Below are 22,274 nucleotides of genomic sequence, written 5' to 3' on the forward strand. Positions count from 1 at the left end.
TGCCAGGCCTGAGGTTTTTCTCTGGAACCGTATTCTGGTTTAGGTCTGTTTCTTTGGACAGCAGAAATGGGCATGTGCAAGGAAACTGAACTAGTACTAGTAATTCAGATACAGTTCAGAGGCTTTTTAAAACTTTTTCAAGTCTCCACCCAAGCAACTTCCTGTGAGATCAGTACACACAGAAGGAAAATAAGGAGGTCCTAGATTTTAGCTGGATTAGTGCAGAAAACTCATCTTTTGTGGGGTTTTTGATGTTCAGAAAGGCTTTTCAAATTCAGTGTGGTATATAAACATATAAGAGAAAATAACTTGCTTCAAACTTGTATCTGTAAGACTACTTTAGTATAAATGACTGCTGTGGATTTTTGGTGAAAGAATAAAATTGGCTTACAAGAAATGCAGCTGCAGTCCTGATATGAAATGAGTTTTTGTTGCTAAAATTACAAGGGTGAAGATTTGTGTGTGTGTGTGGAGGGCAATTTCTGTTTTAAAATGAGAATGGTTTAAGTTTGCAAAAAGCGAGGGGGAATCTTCAGTATTTTAGAAGAATTATTGAGGAGTATACAGTATCAAGAAGGCCTCTAAAGATTGGGGGCTTTCTTGGTGTGGTAGAAGGGAGTATGCAGCAGGACGGATGCCCAATGCTAGTGTGCAGTCCATTGGTTAGGATATTGAGTGTTTCTGGAATTCTTGTGGGGATTTCCCAGTAATCAAGTGGTCAGATGATTGATGTTTTTATGTGCATTTTGATGCAAAGGATTGATTAATTTTTGTTAAATTGAAATTCTTTATGGTGGAAGTCAGTATGGTCATTTGCAGTCAAGTCTGTATAAAAGAAAATGGAGTAAATGAAACTAAAGTTCTTTCAGAACTTGCTAGTTTCTTTCTGTCTAGGTGTTTGGTGTTGTCTACCTTTCGTGTGCAAGCAGAGACCAAAAAATGAGTTATTTTAACATGCTTTTCTTTAGTTCAGGAGTCTTTGGTTTTCTTAGTTGTTGAATAATAATTTAATCTGATTCCTTTTTATGTATGTGTAGCAGAAGGAGCTGGTTTCAGATTTGGTCTTCAGAGTTCAAGATGAAAAGTATCGGTTTGGGGTGAAGAATACTGCTTGCATTTGGGCAACACAGGATGAAGTTAGGACTTGTGTTGTGTTGGTATGAGGAGGTGTTGCAGCTTTTTTCTAGGTGACTAGCTGTTGTCATGGTTATTGTTTCTCTGCACTGTTCCCAGTACTGAAGATCACACCATAGATTTTGAGGTTGCTTAGCCATGTGAACACATCTGCTACGTTGTGTATCTGACTTTCAGGAAAATACTTTGATCAGGCATCACCTGTCTAGTTTAAATATGCAATTAAATAGTTCAAGTAAATATTTGCATTAACTAGCAAATAAGATGGTACCTTGGAGATTAGGTCTGTTGTAATAATGAAGTGATGGAGAACAAAGTGCAGCTCCTGAACAGGAGTTCTTAATTCTGAAGTGCGGTAGAAGGTAGTCTGAGATGAAATACAATTTCTAGTGCAAGTCATCAACAGGATAAGTAGTAGATACGTCTTTCTGCATTAAGCTTAATTTTGCGAGGTCAAAAGATGCATCTTGCTGACAGCGTATTTTTGATAAACCTGTAATGACTAAACTGGTACTTAACTTTTAACGGTAAAACTGAAAAAATGTGAAGAGCTTATCTTAGCCCAAGCTTTTTGGAGTCATGAGTGCAGCACCATGTATGAAACATAAGCCTAGGTAGCTTTCTATTAGTTTTTTAAGTTGCAATACTGGGATGACACACTTCATCCACCTAACAGTCTTTTTTTAGGAACGTTGAACTTACAGTAATAAAAAAAAAATTAACTTAGCTCATTCAGTGCTCTTTGAAATGACTGCTCCATCAATCTGGACTCTTCCTTAGTAGTAATTCCAGTTTTTTAACTGCCTTCACATAGCTTTGAGAAAACAGCAAAGACCTCTTCAGTTCTTAAGATAGAACTGTTTCTGCTTGCTCCAGCTGCAAACTAAGCAGCCAAAACCAGGGTTCTGTGTGCTGATAACTTCATTAATAATGTGGCAAGCTTGTAAATTTCAATCAAATGTCTAAGTACTAAAGTGCTCAAATTATATGTAAAAACTGGTAAACTGATCTAAGCTAAAACATACTTTCAGTGAATATTTTGTTAAATGCAACTAAACCATTTTAAAGCTAATCTTCTTGCCAGTTCATTTTATTTTTTTGATACAAAATCCTTTCTTTTGGGCATTCTAAAGAAGGATGATAGGGGAAGTAGAAATGCAAAATACTTCAGAAACTGCAGAAGGAGAGAGGATCAATTTATTTCACATTTTTGCAGCTTCTTGAAGAAATTTGTCTTCCTCTGACCTAGGACCATTGTTTCCAGCTGCATGAAAGCCAGTGAACTCATCTGAACTGAACTTGTGTTTAATCGAGTTGTGCTTAATTAATGCAAGGTATACTGGACAATTTGACAAAAGGTATCTTGAGAGTGTCAAATATCTTTCTCCTGTAGTAAGGAAACACCCTCTGGTTTTAATTTGGAAACAGCACTAACATTCTTCCACACAAATTATTTTGCAGTATCACCAAAGGAAACTTGGTCTTTAAAAATATGGGTTTTTCCCTAATCATACCATCAGTTTGACAACTCATTATTTTAAGTGGACAAGTTGTAGCAAGGCTCCAAGTATATACGAATGAGTTGAGGCTTACCTATGTAGCACAGTTATCAAGTGAGGAAGGGCGTGAGTTTTGAAGGACAACGGCTATCGTAGAATAGCTGAATACAGACACTCTTCCTTAGTGCCTTTTTCCAGTTCTTCCTATGTAGATGTAAACCCTTAGTAATGTCCATTTTCCTCCAAAAATGGAGAAGGAGCATGTCGTAGTATCTCAGGTGGGTGCAAAAAAGGGGCCTCTTGCTCACATCAGTAGAATGTTTGAATGTGAAGTATCTCTAGCACAAAGGTGGGTCCCATGGTTGATGCAGTGGGTTAAAATACTGAGTCACATTTTGGAGGCCTGTTGAAAATCGTTAACTTCTTTCAGTATTTGCAGTGCCCCAGCACACCAAGTATCATTACATAGCTCGCCTTGATCAGAAATATCTGTGTTGAAATTTTACATGCAGAACTTTTTTGTGTATAACTGCTTTTTTGTGTAACGTGCCTATATCATTAAAGAAGATTAGCTTTTATTTCTTCATTTCCAAAAGGACATGATGCTTTTCGCACAGGATTCAGTGCAGCAGGAAAATAACATGCCCTGCATGTCAGCATGGGAAGGAGGAATGGTAGATCTCATACTTTGGTAGATACTCGCGTCTACATCAGTACTGGGGCCTGGCTCAGAGTGTCCCCTCTTCTGGATGCTCTAGCACTTCATTGAAGTCACCGGTATCTGCTGTGGGTCATGGGTATGAGTGTCTTCTTCCACCTTGTCCTTAGCCAGGAAGGATATGTGTAGCAGGACCTTCCAGTGCCGCACTTTCTAATATTTGTTTCTAGCTTCCGACCTGCTGAAGAAACTGCCTTGCCTCCGCATAGCCAGAATAGTAAAATTAGAAGGCACGTAGCTTACCTGGCCCCCTTTCTCATGTAAGAGGTAGACTAGTTTGTCACAGCTCAAAAATTCCATATGGGATTGCTTGGGCCACCAAATACACATTTTATGAACAGAGAATTTAACAGAGCCTTTAAGACCAGGGATTGAGCAATTCAAGCCTTGCAAAGGTACTACCCTTCTGGGAAAGGGTTTTGCAGATTCCAGGTATTCGTCAGGCTAGGTTGTTCATACTGTATGAAGCTGCCTTTTTTCTTTGCTTAGTTATATTTTAACTATCTCAGCTTTCAGTTCTGTTTTAGGTTGATCAGTATGCACTTTGGCTGTCTTCTAGACTAAAGCATGTTAACGGTAAGAAACAGGAGAACATTGCGATCTCTGTATTCAAACAAGCATACTGTGGCGTAAATTATTTAGCAGGAGTAAAATTTTTCTGAACTTCAGCTAATGCTGGGCAACTCAATTTCAGCTAGTGTGTTAAAACTTGTCCTTTTATAAAGATGTACATTATAAGGGTATTGGATTGAAACGGTAGTTAAAAATAATTAAGTGATATGAAATAGTGTTACGATGTACAAATAGTATGAAAGATCTTAAATAAGATCTTAAAGCGCCTGTGACAGGTGCCTTGTGGCTTAACTGTCATCCTATTTTGTAGAGTTTCAAGGTTACTTCTAACTGCTATAGTGTGTGCTTAGAGTAGCAGCAAATCAGATGTGCTTGAAGCATAGTCAACATAGAGCCTCACTGGAAATTCTTCATTAGTGCACAATAATAAATTTGATCCAGAGGGTGAGACTCCTAATGTCTTCTAAATCTTTAAAATGTAAACTTAGTATGTAGTTTTTCCCCTTCCCTCCTTTCAGCTTTTAATTAGTTTACTTTTGCTTAATAGCTTGCCTAAGCGCATTTTTTTTTTGAGACTGTTATGCACTGTACTTGTTTTAAGGACACTTACCTGAATCAAAATATGAACTTCAAGATTTCAAAGTGGTTGTATACTGCTGTAAGTGCTCGATGCATAGTGGTCATTGTGTTAAGCATTTACAAATGTTACAAGTTACCCTTGTAACTTACATGGGTGTTACTATAGAACCAGAAATCATTTTAGGTTGAATTTCCAAGGCTTGTTAATATTGCATGTCCCAGAGCAAAAACCTTGCTGCTTTAATTTTGTAAAGCTCATGTAGTTGGCACAGGAAGGTGTGTTTTCAGGGCATGCAAGTGTGCAGTTGGGTTGGTAAATGGCTCTTAAGCTTGTTAAAGTATGTTGTACTTGTGTACTAAGTCAGGTGAGTAGGAATGTATTAATGGGTTTTAATATGACACAGAAATACTTAACTTTGCAGTGACACGTGTTTAACTTCTAGACTCACCTCAAATTTATAACTAAAAAATACATACGCTCTGAAAAATACTATCTTCTGCTATTCATAATCTAAAATAACTGAATTCCTTCTGCTGTCACCTCTTGTAGGGAGAGGACACACCTCCTGGGGAGTTAAAATAACTATGTAAAGTAGTAAGAATTTTGTCCTCTCTGTTATTGAGCCAAAGCTACTTTAACAGCAGAAAGCATAGACCCTAGGTAGTGAAGTAGTGATTAATGATCTTAAGTGGCTTGAGTATATTGGAAAGGACTTAATTGATCCCCATCTTTTGAGGATTAAATTCTTCACTGAGATCCAAACTCTTTGGTTGCTATCTTATCCCTGAAAGAAGCTGTTCCAAGTTCTGGTTAGTGTGCCTTTTCATTGTGGTGTTTGAGCTCTGCAGGAGGTGTCCTCTCCCTGGAAGACAGCAGAAAATTCAGTTGGTTTAAGATAAATGAACTCAAGCCAAAAGGGTACCTGGATGTCAAGTGTAATGTTTGTGTTGTGTCTTACAGTGATACAGTCTGATTCAAAACCACTTTGGTTAAACTTTATGGTACATCTAGATGTAGTAAGAGTGTCTTGACTGTTTAAAGGGTGTAGGAGGAATCCTTATGTAAATGCAAACTTGCAATACCCGAAGTATGCATCCGCTTCCTAAATCTTAGGTAAAGACTTTGAATCCCACCTTTAGCTAGAGTAAAGTATAGTACAAACTTGTTCAAATGGCCTCCAAACATTTGCAGTGGACACAAGCCAGCGTGATCTTGTGAAAATACAGCAATTGTAAAAAATGGTGAACTATTGGAAATGGTCAAGGAAGTTTGTGTTGATGTCGTATTCCTAGCAGAAGCATTTTATCAAAGGTGATATACCACTCCAAATTAGGAGGAGTTAACACTGAATACGTTAATGTAAGTGACCTTGCAGGCTAGTATTGGTATGTTTATTCTAACTAGCTTCCACAGTGATTTGTTTGTGGCTATTTAAAGAGCACATATATATTTTTTAAAAAAATAATCATCTAAATAAATAAAAAGGCTTTTCTGTACCTTTTCTCCTGTGCTCTGCTTTTGGATACCTTGACATGGTAGCATGTTGCTGGATAGTGATCATCGTGTGGACAGAAGTAATACTGTTCAAAATGCTAAGTAGCGGTAACAAGCTTATTGAGGTTAAAAAGTACTTCTGTTGTATGACTCTAAGTCACATTCTTAGTTAAAACTACCTTGATGCTTTTGGAGCATTATTTTTAAAATCAGGGGTTGAAGGTAAACTCAGACTTCACTTATAGATTATTAGTTAACTAGGATAAATTGCAAATCTCCTAATGGCTTCTGATTTTTGCCAATATATGTTTTGATAGAGCTAGAACCAGATGTAGATCACTAACATAGGCTTGCTGTGTAAGAATATTGACTGAGAAAGGGTTTCACTGTTGAAGTTGTGGATCACAATTGCTCAGACCCCTTCCAGGCACTGGGATGGAAGGGAGAGATCACTGTATGGGTTAGGATATAAATGGAGTTTGGACAGACTCTTCTGACTTGCCACAGTTCCCTTCACTGGCACCTAGCCATCTCGCAAATGGGTGTGAACTTGAGAGTTAATCACAAAGTCCGTCCTTTGTGATCACTGATTTTTAAGGACAGATAACTGTTGTCTTTCCATGGCCATCTGGTGTGTAAGAGAAGGGTGGGTGGGCAGATCCTAACAAGGCTTGTCTTGGCTCTTTTTGCCATCATCTTCTCCAATTGCTTTTTGAGACCCTGTAATTCATGTGTTCCTGTAGTCCTGTCTTAAGGCATATTCACGCTAAAAATGCTTATATGCTAGCTAATAAGGTGTAAACTTTGTAAAAGGAATAAGGTAGGTTACACCTTCCAAATCTGTGTAAAAGTGCATGGTTATATGTAAGACTGATGCTGAGTGCAAACAAGTGAGCATCCTTGCCCACATCACTTAGATGCTTTGGTACAATGCTTGCAACAAGCTGCATTTTGAAGACTTCCAGATCCTCCGATTACATTCCTGCTTAATCACCAGTATTAATGTGTTCTCATGTTGTAATGTATTTGCAGGTTATGCAACAGCCTCAGGGAATTGAACTACAAGTTGCAAGCTTAGTTTTTTTTACTCTTAAACATACTTGGCAATAGCTCTTCAATTTACTGTGACAGTTACTGTATATGTTGGCTTTTGTCCATGTGCTTTATATGGCCGCTGAAAGTACTGCAGACTTTGATTCTCTCCTTTGAGTGGTTTTTATTGAAATCCTCTCCGTTGAAGCAGACTGCTCTTTGAAACGTGTCCCGTCAAAGTAGCATGGATTTGGAGCTTTTTCCCCTTGAGAGGGACAGACCACTCAGCACATCAGTTGGTAGCAGCCACTGAGGTTTGTCTGGCAGATGGGGCACAGCAGTTGCTGCTGGGGCGTATGGAGATGCATCTCACCAGGAGCAGACTTCAGCATCCTGGCTGTGATCCTGGGAATGGCCTGACCCTGTATCACACTGCTAAGGAGCCCTTCCATCTACCTGACAGTTTATTGTACTTGCTGTTAAGTGTTGCGCCCTGTTTTCTCCACTGAAAAAAGCGTCCCAAGGGCTGCTAGTTGGACAGTACTGTAATGTTATATTTCCTTCACACTCTGAAGTTATTGTCAGATAATGCCAGTGCCAAATGGGTGTTATATTAATCAATAATATTGATTGCTTGAAAGTTTCAAAGTTCTCAGGACTCTTTGTTGGAATCCATTATAATGGCTCTATGTTTGTCTGTTGTGCATTTGTAGAATTTAATTTTGACCCATGTGCTACAAGCTGGGATTTCTTCTTGGTTTTTTGCTTTGTCTTCTGCTTCCCAGGAATGCTTGACTTTGCTGCAAGCCCTAGTAAACCAGCTTGCAACCCCTACTACTGCTGCCCTTTGCAAAGAGTAAGAACTCCATGAGTTCATATTTTAGGAGTTTTCTGCCTTTCTCCAAAGCAAAAATTCTTAATCTGACACAGTTAACAGTAAAGCTTTCAAATATTTGTGCTACTGTATGGGGTAAAAAGGAAACTTTTGTGAGTCAGGAGGATAAGATGAATATATTACCGCTATCAAGTGCATTTCTGACAACTTAATCAGTATTCAAGTACCCAAAGCCTTGCTTTCCTTGGAATTCAAGGAACCGGCAACCCCTTCTCTCTGTCCCTCTTGTCATGCTGCAGAGGCCACCAGTGTCGTGTCCCATACTAAAAGCAGAATGTAAATGTAAGCTTGAAGAGGTAATTTGAGGTTTGGGGGGGGTTTCGACTGGGTGGCAGCTGCAGCTTGAAACACCTCATCTTGTAGAGGCAAGGTGCTTGCAGCAGCTGCTTATGATTTGCGTCTCCCCCTCTAACAGCAGCCTGGCCTGGCAGAATGTACTTGTGACGAAATATCTGTGCGTTTAATGAGGGTGAAACTTGGCAACTCTTGCCCAGAAAAGCACTCCCAGGAGTGTGAACACTTTTCAGATGGCTTAATGCAGTTAATGATCAGTTGTTTGTTTCCAGATAGTAAACTTCTTTGTGTGAAACATGTTGCCCCTTGCGTTAAAAAAATCTGCGCAGTTTTGTAACCGAAGACAACATATACTGTTTCATCAGCCCAAGACTGTCCTTAGTCAGCAATTTTGATTTCCAAAACATGATTAGGAGGACTGCTGCACAATAAATACTCAGCGTGATCCTTACTTGTTCTTTGGTTTGGGGTCTGTGAATTCTTTCAAATGGGCAAGGAAGAGGGAACTGGGTAAAAGTATGCTCTTGCCTAAGCTGGGGAACAAACTAGAAAAACAGATGGTGCTAAAAATAGTTTATTACCAAGGTCTAAATATGGCTCTGATTTTTTTCCTTATAAATAATGCAGCTATAAATCCTGCTAGATATCAATAAGTATTGAATGAACTCCAAAGTGCTGAGTATTACAGAACCTTTTGGCAGCTTTTCAAGCTTGGTGTTGCCCTTCATTCATAGGATCAACATTTAAGTCCTTAACAGGGGAAACCTGAAGAATTCATCCTCTTTGTATAGGAAACATAGATGCGGGGAGCTTGAATGAGTAGCTACAGGCTAAGGCATCCCGTCGCAATGGAAGGGGAGCTGTGCTTGATGAGTTCCTGCTAGGTCGCAGCCAGGATGAATCTCCTCCTTTCTTTTCTGCAATGCATGAACAATCAAAGGCTCCTTTTTTATCTATTGTTGCCATGGAGGGCGTCCATTTAAAGTTCAAATTCCAGCAGGCTTGGGAAGAAGGAAAGGAGATAGGCGTAGGCTGGGCTGGGAGATGATAGGCGAGCATCAAAAGTGAGCTGAAGACAAGCCAGCACTTTGTCCTGTGACAGGACGGACCAGGCTGGGGGTGCTGGTTTTGAATGGATGCCTGGAAGTTTTTTGGACTAGCGAATGAAACGCTACTGAGGTAGCAGGCGCAGAGAGCATCTGGCGTTTTGCTTTCTTTGCATCAGCAGAGTGGGTCACAATGTGAAATTAGGCAAAATGGCATGTAATGAAGTGAGCCCTTGTGCTGGAGGTTCCCTGTGCTCTCACAGCGAGGGCGTATAAGCCTTGAGGACAGTGAAGGAAAAGAAACCTCATTAAGGATAGAGAGTTTTCTCCCCTCTTTTGTAAACGGCGCTCTGTAACAAATGTCTTGCAAATAGCTGGAGCTTCTCGGGGCTGTCCAGCACCATGTTGCTTTGTCATACCTGAAACTAGCTTTGTATGTTTATGGTACTTTTCTGTAAGCAGCGTGCTAATAAGAGGAGAGGCAGCTTAATATCTGCTGCAGATTTGCTTTTTCCTTTCTGGCAAGTTCCTGTATGTACAAGTAAGTACTCGTTGTTGAAAGAGCTAATGAGTACCAGACCAGCTGCGTTTGACATTATGAGAAAAGGGGCCATCTATTAACTCACAAGCCAGGTTTCAGCCAGCTGTGGATATTTTCTTTTTTAATTATTACTTAGCCTGTCATAAAATTGGATTATGCTAAAATTATTGGTGATGTTGTTTGGAATACAATACGATATTGAGTTAAGAGCTATGGTTCAGTGTTATATATAGGGTACTTACAGTTAATGTGCTTAAACTGCACCAGAGGGTTTAAAGAGAGGTGAGAGCACTTTTCTCAGGTTTTACCATCTGGGTTTTGGCAGGTGGCAGGGGATTAGGTTTTTTCCTTGCTCTAAATTGCAAGAGATGGTGGCAGCGGAAGAGTTGAGTAGTGTTATATCATTGATATGGGAACTTTTTTCCAGATCTCTTGGCAAAGAATGAAATCCCAATTTAATTTTTTGAAACTTGTTAGAAAATGAGTTATAGCTCTTTGAGTTTAACTTCAGGTAATTTTGGGAGAGGGGGTTCTCCTAATACTCGGTATTCTTGTAATAACATGGTAATCTAGTTAATAGAGTAGTGCATCTTTAAAATACCAGATTGGGAGGACTCTTTTCTTGTTCTGAAACTAGGCTTTGGTCGTCCGTGCTCTGAATATTACCTGTTGTGAAACTTCCCTTGCTTTTTGACAGTCACTTTCTGACTTGATGCATCATCTTCTGAGAGAGACCTAAATAAAATTGATTCACCTGAGGTTTTTCTCTACAGAGAGGTTTATTAAAATCACTTTGGAAAGTCTTAAGTTTAACTGTCACTTTGTCTTTTGTTAGTCTTGCATTGCATAGATCAGTTCCTGCTGCATGTATATACTGGTACATAGGTGTGATAAAAGCAAAACAGATGTCTCAAGTATGTGAAAATGAAATGATTTGAATTTATCTGCATCAATTAGTGATATCAATTTGTTCTTCCATTAGGATGGGAAATACTGACTTGTTCATATGCTCTTTTTCAAGTACATACAAACTGAAGAGAAGTTTGTGTGGGTTCTTTTAAGTTGCTGTTAGATGTAACTTTTAATGGAGTACAGTTATAAGCAGATGTTTTCTGCATAGAGGTGACGGTTTGGTGTTAAAGTTAGCTGCAGATAATCAAATAGCTGATCTGTTCATATACTTGAAAGTACTCAGTTCTTTATATGCTGATGATGACATATGCTTCTGCAGTAAAACTTAAGTATTACCAGAAATTGAATTTTACATAAATGAGAATTCTGAGTTTCCTGACTTCAGTTTTCATTATGGCAGTAACCATGTGACTAAAACTTAAAAAGCTTTTATGGTATGCTAGGAAGCTTGCAAGTTGTGGTATTAAACAAATTTCAGTCTTTAGAACAAAGTGTGTGTAATACTTGAATGTATAGCTTTTTCATGCAAACTCTGATTTTTATTACAAAATAGAGGAAGAGTGGACTTGGCTGTACAGTGAGAAGTAGAGCTCAGTTTTAGTGTTACCACAGTGCTTCAGATTTTGAATGTTGATTGTCTTACATAGGAGTTGCTTATACTTTGCTTTTCTTCTGACTTGGTATGATGTATTTTAAAACATGTATTGTTGTTTTTCAGTGCAGCTGGAGGATAAAGGACCACATATGTGGTTTCCTGACTTAACTTTTTTAAAAAACATATTGAGCATCAACTGCTGAAGTGTTGTCAGCTTTGGTATTTGAACCAATAAACAAACTACTCCAAATTGTATTTATCAAACAGAAGTTTTAACACAAGTTGACTCAGTATTAAAAATACATAGCAGGCTTGCTACTTGATGTCAAGAACACTTCCTGAGCCACAGTTTCAGAAATGTTCAGAATGGTCCAAAATCAGATACGAAGCTAGAAAAACCTCAGTACACATATCGGAGATTGAAGGTGAACAGTGCTAATTCTGTTCTTTCTAAACAAATGTGTTGTGTTCAACTTAACTTGTCTCTGGAAATAATTAGTGGCGAGAGTCCACCTACAGTTTGAATTAATGCTTCTACAAGAATTTATTGTTAAATTGTGGGTTTTGCATTGAGTTGAGCAAAAGATTTGTAACGGCACTTGTACTTTGTCTGCATGTGTATATACCCATGTGTGCCTGTGTGCACTTGTATAACAAGATCTTAAGGCTTTGTTTTGGACAAGTATTTCTGTAGTGGAAAATTGGTCCGAAGAAGGGAGAACTGTTCCCAAGCTGAGATCGTGTTTCCCTTTCTCTCCCATCCCCCCCTCCCTGGCAGAAGTGAACTTTATGGCCCAATTATAGAATCCCTTAAAATGCTAGTTATGATGGAGTGCCAGCATAACCCAATAATATAGGTGAGGCTGACATCTGTCAGTAACTAATGAGGGCAGCCTTAGAATTAGTATTTGGAGTTTACGTCTCTAATTTCTTATAAATTTGATGCATCGTATCAACTTATATTTGACCTGAGGATAAAAAAAAAAAGCTACAATTTTAAGAGAAGTTGGTACCTGGGTGTACTCTGCAAAAAATCAGTGCATATGTGATTCAGTTGTGAAAGTAATTGTTTGCAGCTCATAGCAAAGTCATGAAGGAATAAGACCTTGGCTAAACTGCTCAGGAATAGAAGTTCTCTATAAAAATAGATGACACATAAATGGCAGGAAATGAAGCCAATATGGTCATGTTTTGAAGCCACAAGGGTCAAATCCTGTCCTGTGTTACTCTGGTGCATAATCAGTCAACTTAAACCCTGTTACTTGAGAACAGGGTTTGGCATGGTAAAGTGAACTTCAAAATGTGACTGATTATTAGGAGGTTTGTGGAAGCACAGCTACAGCTTTTTCTTTGAATGCATCTAGTTAGAAATCTAGAAACCTAGTAAAACTCCTGGGTTGGGAGGTAACTTTCTTTGTTTACGTTTTGGAGCTGATCGTAGTATGTAAGTCTGTTAATTCCTCTGTCAGAGGAATAATGCATTAGAAGGCTTTGGCTACCCAGGGTGGTCTTTGGTTTTGGATCCTGAATGCTGAACACTGAGACACAGTACTGCCAAGTAATCATATTCTTGTTAAGCAGTTTTCTTGTACTGTTCAGGGATATCAACATTTTGAGCAACTGAAGTATGTTAGTATATGTCTGTGAAGGGATGTGTGTGTAGCTCATGTTAATGATGTGAGCATGCTTTCTTATCTCCCAGTTTAAAATGCAGAAAACTAGATGCATCTTTCTAAAATACGTGTAATTAGTCATTATTTAAACTAAGTCTCTATAAAATCCTTTTTTCATGTTATTAATGAAGATGGTAATATGCCCTTTCAGTTGTTTCTTGTTTCCAGAGCCTATGTTTCTTTTCTAAAAGAAAAGGTAAGAGTTCTTGAATTGGAAAAGATGGAACAACTCTGGCAAGACATGAATCATTTCTGCTGGGAGAGAGCACGTACTTACACTGTTTCCCTCTGTGCCCTTCTACTACAAAACCAGATGTGTTCATCATCCTTGCATGAACACAAATGGTGCAGCTGTTTGTTCATCACACCATCACTCATTAATGCAGTTGGCTGATGTGAATTTGCCAGATTGAAGCCTCTTGAGCTTGTGCAGCTCAAGCACAGTAGAAGCCCAATTCCACATTGTCCAGCTCTGCAGTTAATCCAGAAGGTAGATAAATCCACTATCTATATTAGAGATGTGCTACAGGTGAAGCAGGGAGGAGGGAAATAACTGGATGAAGGTATGCAAAACCAGTTGTTTCCCTTAAGGCAGAGCAACTGCTTTGGTTCTGCAAGAGTCTCCTGACTGCAGCTGCTGCCTAAGCAAGAACAGAGCTAGAACCTATTTTCCTGGCCACTATTCTGGCTATTTCAGTGCCCTTTTGAGTCTTTTCTCTGGGGTGCTTCCTTCCCTTTGAGGAAACCTCTGTTCTAATGCATCAGTGCATTTCAGACGAACACTGCTGCTGTATCTAGTAGTTGTCTTGTTTGGCTTAATCATCTTTTGCCCTGGCCAAAGTCTTGTACTGTATTATTCAGCTGAACAAAGCAAATGTCATTATGTTCCACTTTGATGCTATATTGATTGTCAGCCAGTTCAGAACACTTAAATCTACTGTGTGAGCCTCTTCTGTTTTAGTTAATGGAATAATTCATAGCATCTGTAAGTATTTATGCTTGCTGGACTGGTACTAAGAATAGTTGAAACTTTCTACTTAATTACATGCAGGTGAAATAGGTAGGTCTGTTTGTAGAATGTAATTCCACATTCTTATAATAAAAGCTTGCATGATTTATACTTAAACAAGAAAGGTAAAAGGTTGCAGTTCACAAATCCACTGAATTAGAAAATGTAAGATGCCGACATCTTAATTAAAATTCCATACTGTAAACTTTTAAAAATGCAGCTTAATGTTGGCCTGGGTTTTATACAAGGGGAAAATTGCTATATATGTTTATATGTTTGCCCTCTTTGTGTTAGTATTGATGTGTAATCATATTCTTGACTGTATTACATGAAGTACTGCATTAACCCACTTAGCTTTCAATTTCTCTTAAAAACAAAAAAAGTTAACCCCTGTGATGAATGGTCCTGGACTTGTGGAAACCGCTAAACCCCAGCACCTGAGTTTCCTGCAAGAAACTGCCCTTATCTTACCAAAATTTAATTTAGCAAGGAATGAATAAAAAAAATGGCAGTAGTGTTTTGTCTACTTAAATTCGGTTTAAAGAAACACCTTTAGACTGACAAACTTTTCTTTAATCTGCTTAAATGCCTTAGTTTCTTATGTTACCTAATGTTGGAACTTAATTGAGCACATGTGCATGCTAAGCATATGGGGGGTGAGCTAATAGCTCTGAGGGGGACTGTGGATTTTCTCCTCAGTTGTTTAGATGATCTTTTCAAACCATTACATGGAAAAGATGTGGAAAGGATATTTAGTTTGAGTGTGAAATTTAATTTAATATGTGAAGTGCCTGTCATGAATAATTTTTATGTCTGACTTTGGGGCAAGGGGGAAGCAGGTGTTCAGGTTGAACTTAATCTGTGGTGGTTGTAATCCCTGCTGTATTTGGGATCTGCCATGCCTGTGACTTCACAAGTGGCTATTTGGAATTTGGTGTGATAGCAGTGATTTTAATTGGGTCCTGCAAAATTTCCTCGCAAAATGAGTAGGCTGCTGTACAGGTCTGGAGACTGCAGTGCATGACTTCCCAAAATCTCCCCACCAGTACGGGTGACCAGTGTGTGCGGACTGTAGTGGGGATCAGGCAGAGAACTGGACCCCCAGTTCCCTCCCAGTCATCGTGCAATTTGTTCTTCTCATTTGTAGGCTTTAACTATTCCAGTGCTTTGTCAGTTATCTCACGTGATGAACAGCCTTTTATTCTTGCATATGTGAGAATAATTAGAAAAATTCAGCATTTAATTTGAAATATTTCTATTTCATTAAGCCGTAGTATTTTTTTCAACTAATAGCGTGAAATAAAAAGCCAAATTAAACCCCAAGTTCTTACAGCTCATAAAAAAAAACTTATAAGGATACTGTGGCACAATTTAGAATATAAGCATAAAAATCTAGGCCAATAAATAGATCAACTTTCATGGTAGACTACACCAGAAAACTGCATGCTTAAATCTAGAACAGTCTGGCTAGTGGAAGATGAAAGCCTGTTACTTCATGATTCTGTTTAGCATCTGATGTGAAATGAGTTGATGTCAGTTTACTTCTCTTCCTGGGCACTTACATCTAAAAAATTAAAATAACCTTTGAAGATACAGCAGAGATAAAGTAGTGAACAACTTTCATTTCAAGTCATAGCCATATTGCTGTGTGTCAGCTTGTATTGATTTTTAACTAGGTCTTTGGCTTTGCAAATAGGATTTACCTTATTTGACTACAAGAACTGTAGCACTAATTTTATCTCTGATATAAGGAATGGTTATTATAGTTAAGTGTCAAATTCCATGGCAAAATGGTAGAGGTTGTTTTCTCTTTCTCATTCATATCCAGTATTCCATATTTTTTTTCTGCTTCCTAGTTATAGATGATGAAATAAGCATTGCATTTTTTAATCTAGAAATACATGTCAAATTTCCAGGAAAACTAGGAGTAACTGCAGAGCAACAAAAAGTGAACAGCATGTTTGGTTTCCAAAGTGAATTTGATCAGAGATTAGAGTTTGCCCATGAAGGTGTCAGGAATTTTCTAGGGATTTGATTCTGTTTCCACAAAACACATAAATAGAAATGTTTTTGTTAACTACTTGGTTTGTAGCTCAATGCAATTAAAACCCAACAACTTTTCTTTTGTTTTATTTCAAATGCATAGTTTAAAAATCTGCAATGTTTTTGACCTGAATTATTTTTTGTATACACTTGAATTTAAAAACTCAATGTATTTCTACACCTTTGATTTCTCATTTGAGCAGGGAGAAATTCTTTCCCAGTTAACTTTGGTTTTTAACTTTTAGAGGGTATTAGCAAGCCTCAAGCATATAACATTATGAAGAATGCTATATTGGTTTTTTCCTGTCAACACTACTTCATACTGATGAAGCAGTATTTCTTCTCAACTGCAAGCTTCTTAAAGCTAAGGTTATCTGTGAACACTGAAGTGTTCACAAAATGCTCAGTGCTATTCAAGACAGAAAAGTCAGAGCTTTACCCCACAGAAAGGTTAATAGTTTGTTACGTAAACACAGTGTTTTTCTTACTATTTTTCACTTGCCTGCATCTTCTACTATGCATAATTAGGACTGTGATGGGATATTTTTTAATCTATACAACCAGCTGACACTTCTAATGATTTACAATAAAAGCTGTACGTGATTCCAACTTGAATTGCCACAGGTAATGATATTAATGCAAGTAATTAGATCCACGAAGTGAAAATTCAGTTTAGAGGGAGGGCCGCTGTTCACATCTATTTGTGGTAGGATGTGATACCAGTCAGGTGATGGTATGTTCAGGAGACGCTTTTCAGCATGATTCAAGGAGCTGCTTAGGACCAGTCTTTTGTGACGGTTTGTTCTTAGAATTTAAAGTCCTTCATTAAGTCTCCCTCTTAGCTTCATTAAATGAAGTCTCTTCAATGTAATGAATTTGTACCGTCTTTGGACTTGTTATTGCTGCGGCTAACCTGTAACCTCTTTGGGGGTAGGCTGGTGCCTGAGATAGGAACGCATCATGCTGTATGTGGTGCTTCTGATCTGAAACTTAACTGTGGCATGAGTTACCAACAGTAAAGGCATTTAGTTTTGAGCCAGTCTGACCAATCTATAGGAAACATAAATCCAGGAAGTGAAATAAGGACCTGTGAAGCCCTCAAAGGGAAATGTAGCCCATCTGACTTGCTCCTTCCCCATCTCCATGGACTGGCTAGGTACAGGGAAGCAAGAGGAAAAGCCACGTGTTACTTCAAGCTTGGGCTGCCTCTTCAGTGTTTTATGCTTGGATTAGTTGCTGATATTCCAGGATCTCCTCATCGTGAGGACCGCTCCATCACCCACACCTTTCATCTCCCTGGTAGAGATCTTAACAGTCAAGAAACCCTCTGGGTTGGTATCTCTTAAAGCAGCATATCTTGTGTTGTGCAGGCAAAAGCTTCAGGATGGGACAGAAAGCAAGCCAAATACCTAGTGTAATTAGTCTGATGAATTTCCCTCTCTTCCTAAGCCTATGGCTTCAGGGAGCAGCCCATCCTGCCGTGATGCCTAGAAGCGGTAGGATGGGCTTGGGGCTTCTGGTGGCTTCGGGCTTCCTCTGCTCCTCGCTTTGTGCCAGCTGCTGCAGCTGCACCTCTTCAGAGCAGCTGTATCTTCCAGCCCCATTCAAAACCGAGGGGGGAAAATGGGTGGACTCGGTGTATGATGGGGGCATGGGGAAGAAGCATGAGAACCGCTGTTCCCATTATATACTAGGTTTTCATGCGCATAAATGACTTTTTTTCCCTTGACTACTGTAGCAAATGCTCTAGTTTTGTTAGTAAAACAAAAACAACCTTTTTATTGCTTTTTATATTTGGAAAGTGATGTATTAACAGCTTTCTGAACAGGAGGTTTAGTAAAGAGTACAGACATTAGCTTCCTTTCAGGCTACTCTGGGCCTTTCTTGTTTGCTTTGTATGGCAAGGGTCTAGAGAGATTTCTTTTATTTCCTTCCCCACCATTGTTTTCGGTACAAAGTTTTTTTTCTTAATATTCAGACATTTTATCGCCTCACTTCTTTTAAAACTCTGAGTTTCTTTTTTTCTTTTTTTCCCATCACACAAAAGAATAGTTTTAGCTGATTGAGTTCTATCCATTGCCAACTGTGGACTCTTTTGTCTTGTTAGTCCAGCATCCTTTATAAAATGGGGACCATTGAGCAAGTACTCGCAGGCTCCCCACTGAGCACAATTGTGCTTGAAAGGTGTGGTACTGTACCAGTGTAACATGTAAAGCTGCAGTTCAGAGGGCTTGAATGCATTGCAATTTCTACCTTTTGCTTTGTGAAAGAAGTGGGATTGTGCTGTGAGATAATAAATCCACCTATTTTTAGTTCGGTGCGTTGTGACAAGTGAGTGAACAAAGAACCAGTTGAATGCACTTGCTGTTGTGTTGAAACCCACTAAAAGTTCCCATTCAAGTGGTTTCAGCACAGCTAACAGGCAATTTTCCATTTATGTACACAAACCTTCTAGAAAGACAGCTGTGTGGTTGGATTAATTTCTAGCAGTAAATTGAATAAAAGATAATTTCGAAGGGGGACTTGGGAATGCCTTTCTAAAACATTGAAAGCAGAACTTTCAAAGCTTTACTTGCTCCCTTTCCTTCCCATTGCCTACTATAAGATTTAAAGAACTGAAAATATTGTCCCCTATATGGAGATACACAACAGGAAATGTCTTCTTTTTCAAAGCAGTGAGATAGAATTAGGATTAAAATATTCTTTAACACTTTCTACTTCAAAAATATACTGTTTTGCTTTTAAGTAAATATGAGCAAAATTCACACCTCTTAGTCATAAAAAGGAGCTCAAATGTTTGTACTTGAATAAAAGCTGTAAGTGAGCTATAAAGAAATGTTTTGAAAACAGGAATGGATTTTATACCAAAACAGTTTTCATAGGGGAGTGAAATTTGGAAATAGAAAGCTTCTTGATCATGCAAGGTTATCAGTTGTGTTGATGCTAGTCGCATACAAAATTGGATGCGTGTTTTAACCATGGCTAACAAAGACTTTGAATTCTTCCTGACAGAGCTATAGTCAAGTCTTCTCCCTCCACCGAAAGTTGATCTTTGGATGCAGGTCTTGCAGTTGCATAAATCAACTCCTAAATGAAGTCTTGTTTGTGACTATCCAAGCAAACTAGATTATCCCTCATAGATCCTTCTGGCCTGGAACCTATGACTTGTTAACTAATCATCTAATGTATATTAGAAGATATGAAAGTCGTTTGAGCGAGAGAAGAGCTGTGTGCAATACAGGCATAACAAACCTCTGATCAGTAGTGAAGAGTCGCACTGAAGTGTTTGCATGTGGTGCAGGCTTGGGGAATACTGCTGCAGCCTCTTAACCTGTGGAGAGTTACCAACGATGGTGAACCACCATCCCATCCCATCCCAGTACTGCTGTTCATCCTCAGCACAGTGTGCTGCGATTGAACTCCAGAACTCAAGTGTTTTGCTTTTTACCTTTACCCGAGCTTTCCCTCGAACAAACTTTCTGTGTGGATGTGATGTAGGGATGTCCAAGGAACTGCTTGAACTTGCAGAGTGGCAGTGAGCTCGTCTGCAAGATCTTCCATATGTAACATTGACCCTAAGGGGTCGGGCAAATCGCTTCACCTCAGTGAGGTTTCCTTACTCGCCTTCATCCAGTTGTATACAGGCAAGGCTGACTAATTCAGACTTCTCTGAATTTGTGAAGAAGTTTTGCTTAAAAACCACCCAAAGATATTGGTAAGCTGCTCATGTGGCTGCTGATGTGCATTGGTGAAGTAGATTACCCAGTGCTCTGGAAAAGCATCTGGAATATAGCATACTGGGAATGTTGCAATGTTCCTATTTCATCTGAATGTATCAGCAAATATAAAATAGTTAAGAAATGACAGACTAGGGGAAGAAGCTGAAAATGGGTGTGAAAGTTTGGTGTTGTTCCCTGTGGATCTACTTGTAATAAAACGATCGCTGTGTGTGTGAGAGACTGGAGTCACTTAACCAGTAAGATATTGAAAGCTAGCACAACTTTATTCTCTGAGAGGAGCCCTGACTATTTCACCCTCTTCTCACTGTGTGCTTGTATGAGGCAGAATTTAGAAGTTTCTCACTTAGTAAAATTTCAGTTCTGCTGCCTGTATAGTTCTGTTTTTTCTTAAGTGCTGCTTTTGGATTCTAGTCAAGGATCCCTTACAGGTACATGAGGAGCTTAGGCATTTTATTCCTTTATCTGAGGGACAGAGGTAGCACATTCACTGAGGTTTTATTTTCTTTTCCCTTTGCCTAAAAGGTGAGTGCCCCTCTGTTTTTAATATACTTTTCATTTGAACAGAATTGCTCAAATTCCTGAGCTGTTGTTTCAAATGGTACCCAAATGTAAGACAAACTAAGCTGACTCTGGAGCAAGACGCTTCCAGTAGAAGGTTGGTTTTCTCCTGTTTTGAGGTTACCCAAATGTGCCAGTTGCCTCGCAGACTCTTGCTGAGGTGACGCTTAAGGGCTCATTGTCTCAACGCTTGGGAACTTTGAGAAATTAATTGTTGACTAGGCTGCAGTGCAGCTGTTTGACCTAAATGCTGATGTTACCAAATGCTATGCTCTGAACCTGCCAGAAAGCTAACGGATCAACCCAAGTGTCTGTAGTTCTTCATTTAGTTGACTAAAGCTAGGGTTTTGGATCTTTCTGCATAAAAAGAGACTGGTAGTTTTTCTCACAAATGGGAATCTACATAGGCAAAATATCTGTGCAAAAGCAGATTGTGTAATAAATAAATACCCTTCCTCCTTTTTCTTCATGCCCCTCGTTTCCAGGATTACTTTAAACATGTGGCACTCTGCTTTTGAGTACATACTTTCAATCCATTCAGGAATTTAAGGAATCTATTCTGTTCCTCCTGTACAGTCATGGTTAATATATATGTGTATTTTTTTTAATTGCAGACTTTAAAAAATTCCAAAAGTCTTTGCTCCCTTGACTATGAAGATGATGATGATGACACACAAATGAAGACAATTGTGTCATCCCCATGTGACTCAAATGATCTTATGAACATCATCACCCCTGGTTCCAGTCCGATGAAAGAACAGCTGGATGAAGTAAGGCATCATGGGTCATGCCAAGGTAGCTTCAAAACAAGGGATTATAAGAAAGCAGCTGCAGTATGTGAAAGCGATGAGGACACAAGTGATTGTGAGAGCACCGAAGAAGGCATCTTTCCTCTAGACTGTGGGGACTTGGACCTAGAGCAGATTGAAAACAACTGAGACTCCAAGTTATGTGCTAGAATCAGAGTTGTTCTAAACTAAAATGATAGAGGATTACCTTTGCCATGCATAATCCATGTCCCTGAATCTCTGTATTGCCTATCTTGGGCCTGTGTTAGAAGAAATGTTTCAGGTGGGGGAAAAACGTGAACCATTGTTACCTGTTTAGTCTATTGATCAATATGTGGATGACAACAAAAAAAGTAGGAGGTTAAATGTTATTTTGAACATTAAGGAATAATTTTGATTAAAAATTTCCTAACAGATATTTTGCATTTTTATGGCTTTTACAGTTCTGGAGAAAAAGCATCTCTATTTTGAAATGAATTTTCAGAAGGGCATTCTATAAAACTAAATCTGTCTACAGTGATTCTGGTGCGGGTATATGTTGCTTTTGTTAAAGAGCTTAATGTGAAAAGTGAATTGCATAATTAAATTGGTAATAAACCTTCAGATAGAACTCTTAAATATCTGGTTGACAACTGGTCCAAAATACTTAACTGCCATCTTTGACAGTGTCTGGTTAAAAGAAACTTCATAACATGTACAAATGTTCTTTTCATACATTCAGGACTTTTTGATCAAAATATGGTAGTGACCTTAAAGGTTAACATTTTCCATTATTTTACTACTTGAATTGTTTTCTAGCCTGAAGCAATGCTAATTTAGGTGGGATAAAACTGCAAGTAGCTGCCCACCTACTTGGTCATTATGTTTTCTGTGGTTCAAAAGAATGTACAACAAGAGCACTTGAACTTTTAGACAGGGACTTTGTAATGATCAATTCCCCAGGAGGTGATCCCTTCAGCAATACTAGAAGGAGAATAGTCCTTGAATTAAATAAAATGACATTTTGCTTTGCACTTGTGTCTGCTTATGAATTTTACTAGTGGAAACTGTGTAGTCTATGGCAGATTCTGTAATACGGTACTTATGTGCAGAACTGGGTGGAGGGGGGGCAGATTTCTGGTCATCTGAAAAGAAAGTGACATCAAGTTAG

At 38.7% G+C, this 22,274-nt stretch overlaps 1 protein-coding gene across 5 annotated transcripts in view; it reads left to right on the forward strand.

Moving 5' to 3' along the window:
- The window catches only part of FAM53A (family with sequence similarity 53 member A), a 73,319-nt gene extending 51,182 nt beyond the window's left edge, over positions 1-22,137 (forward strand). For all 5 annotated transcript variants that reach the window (XM_049793102.1, XM_049793123.1, XM_049793096.1 and 2 more), the window contains exon 5: positions 20,951-22,137. In XM_049793102.1, coding sequence (XP_049649059.1) covers positions 20,951-21,274 — 324 coding nt within the window. In that variant the 3' untranslated portion in view covers positions 21,275-22,137. The remainder of the gene's footprint in view (positions 1-20,950) is intronic.
- The last annotated feature ends 137 nt before the right edge of the window (positions 22,138-22,274 follow it).

This window comes from Accipiter gentilis, chromosome 3 (assembly GCF_929443795.1).
Source record: "Accipiter gentilis chromosome 3, bAccGen1.1, whole genome shotgun sequence".
Classification (NCBI taxonomy): domain Eukaryota; kingdom Metazoa; phylum Chordata; class Aves; order Accipitriformes; family Accipitridae; genus Astur; species Astur gentilis.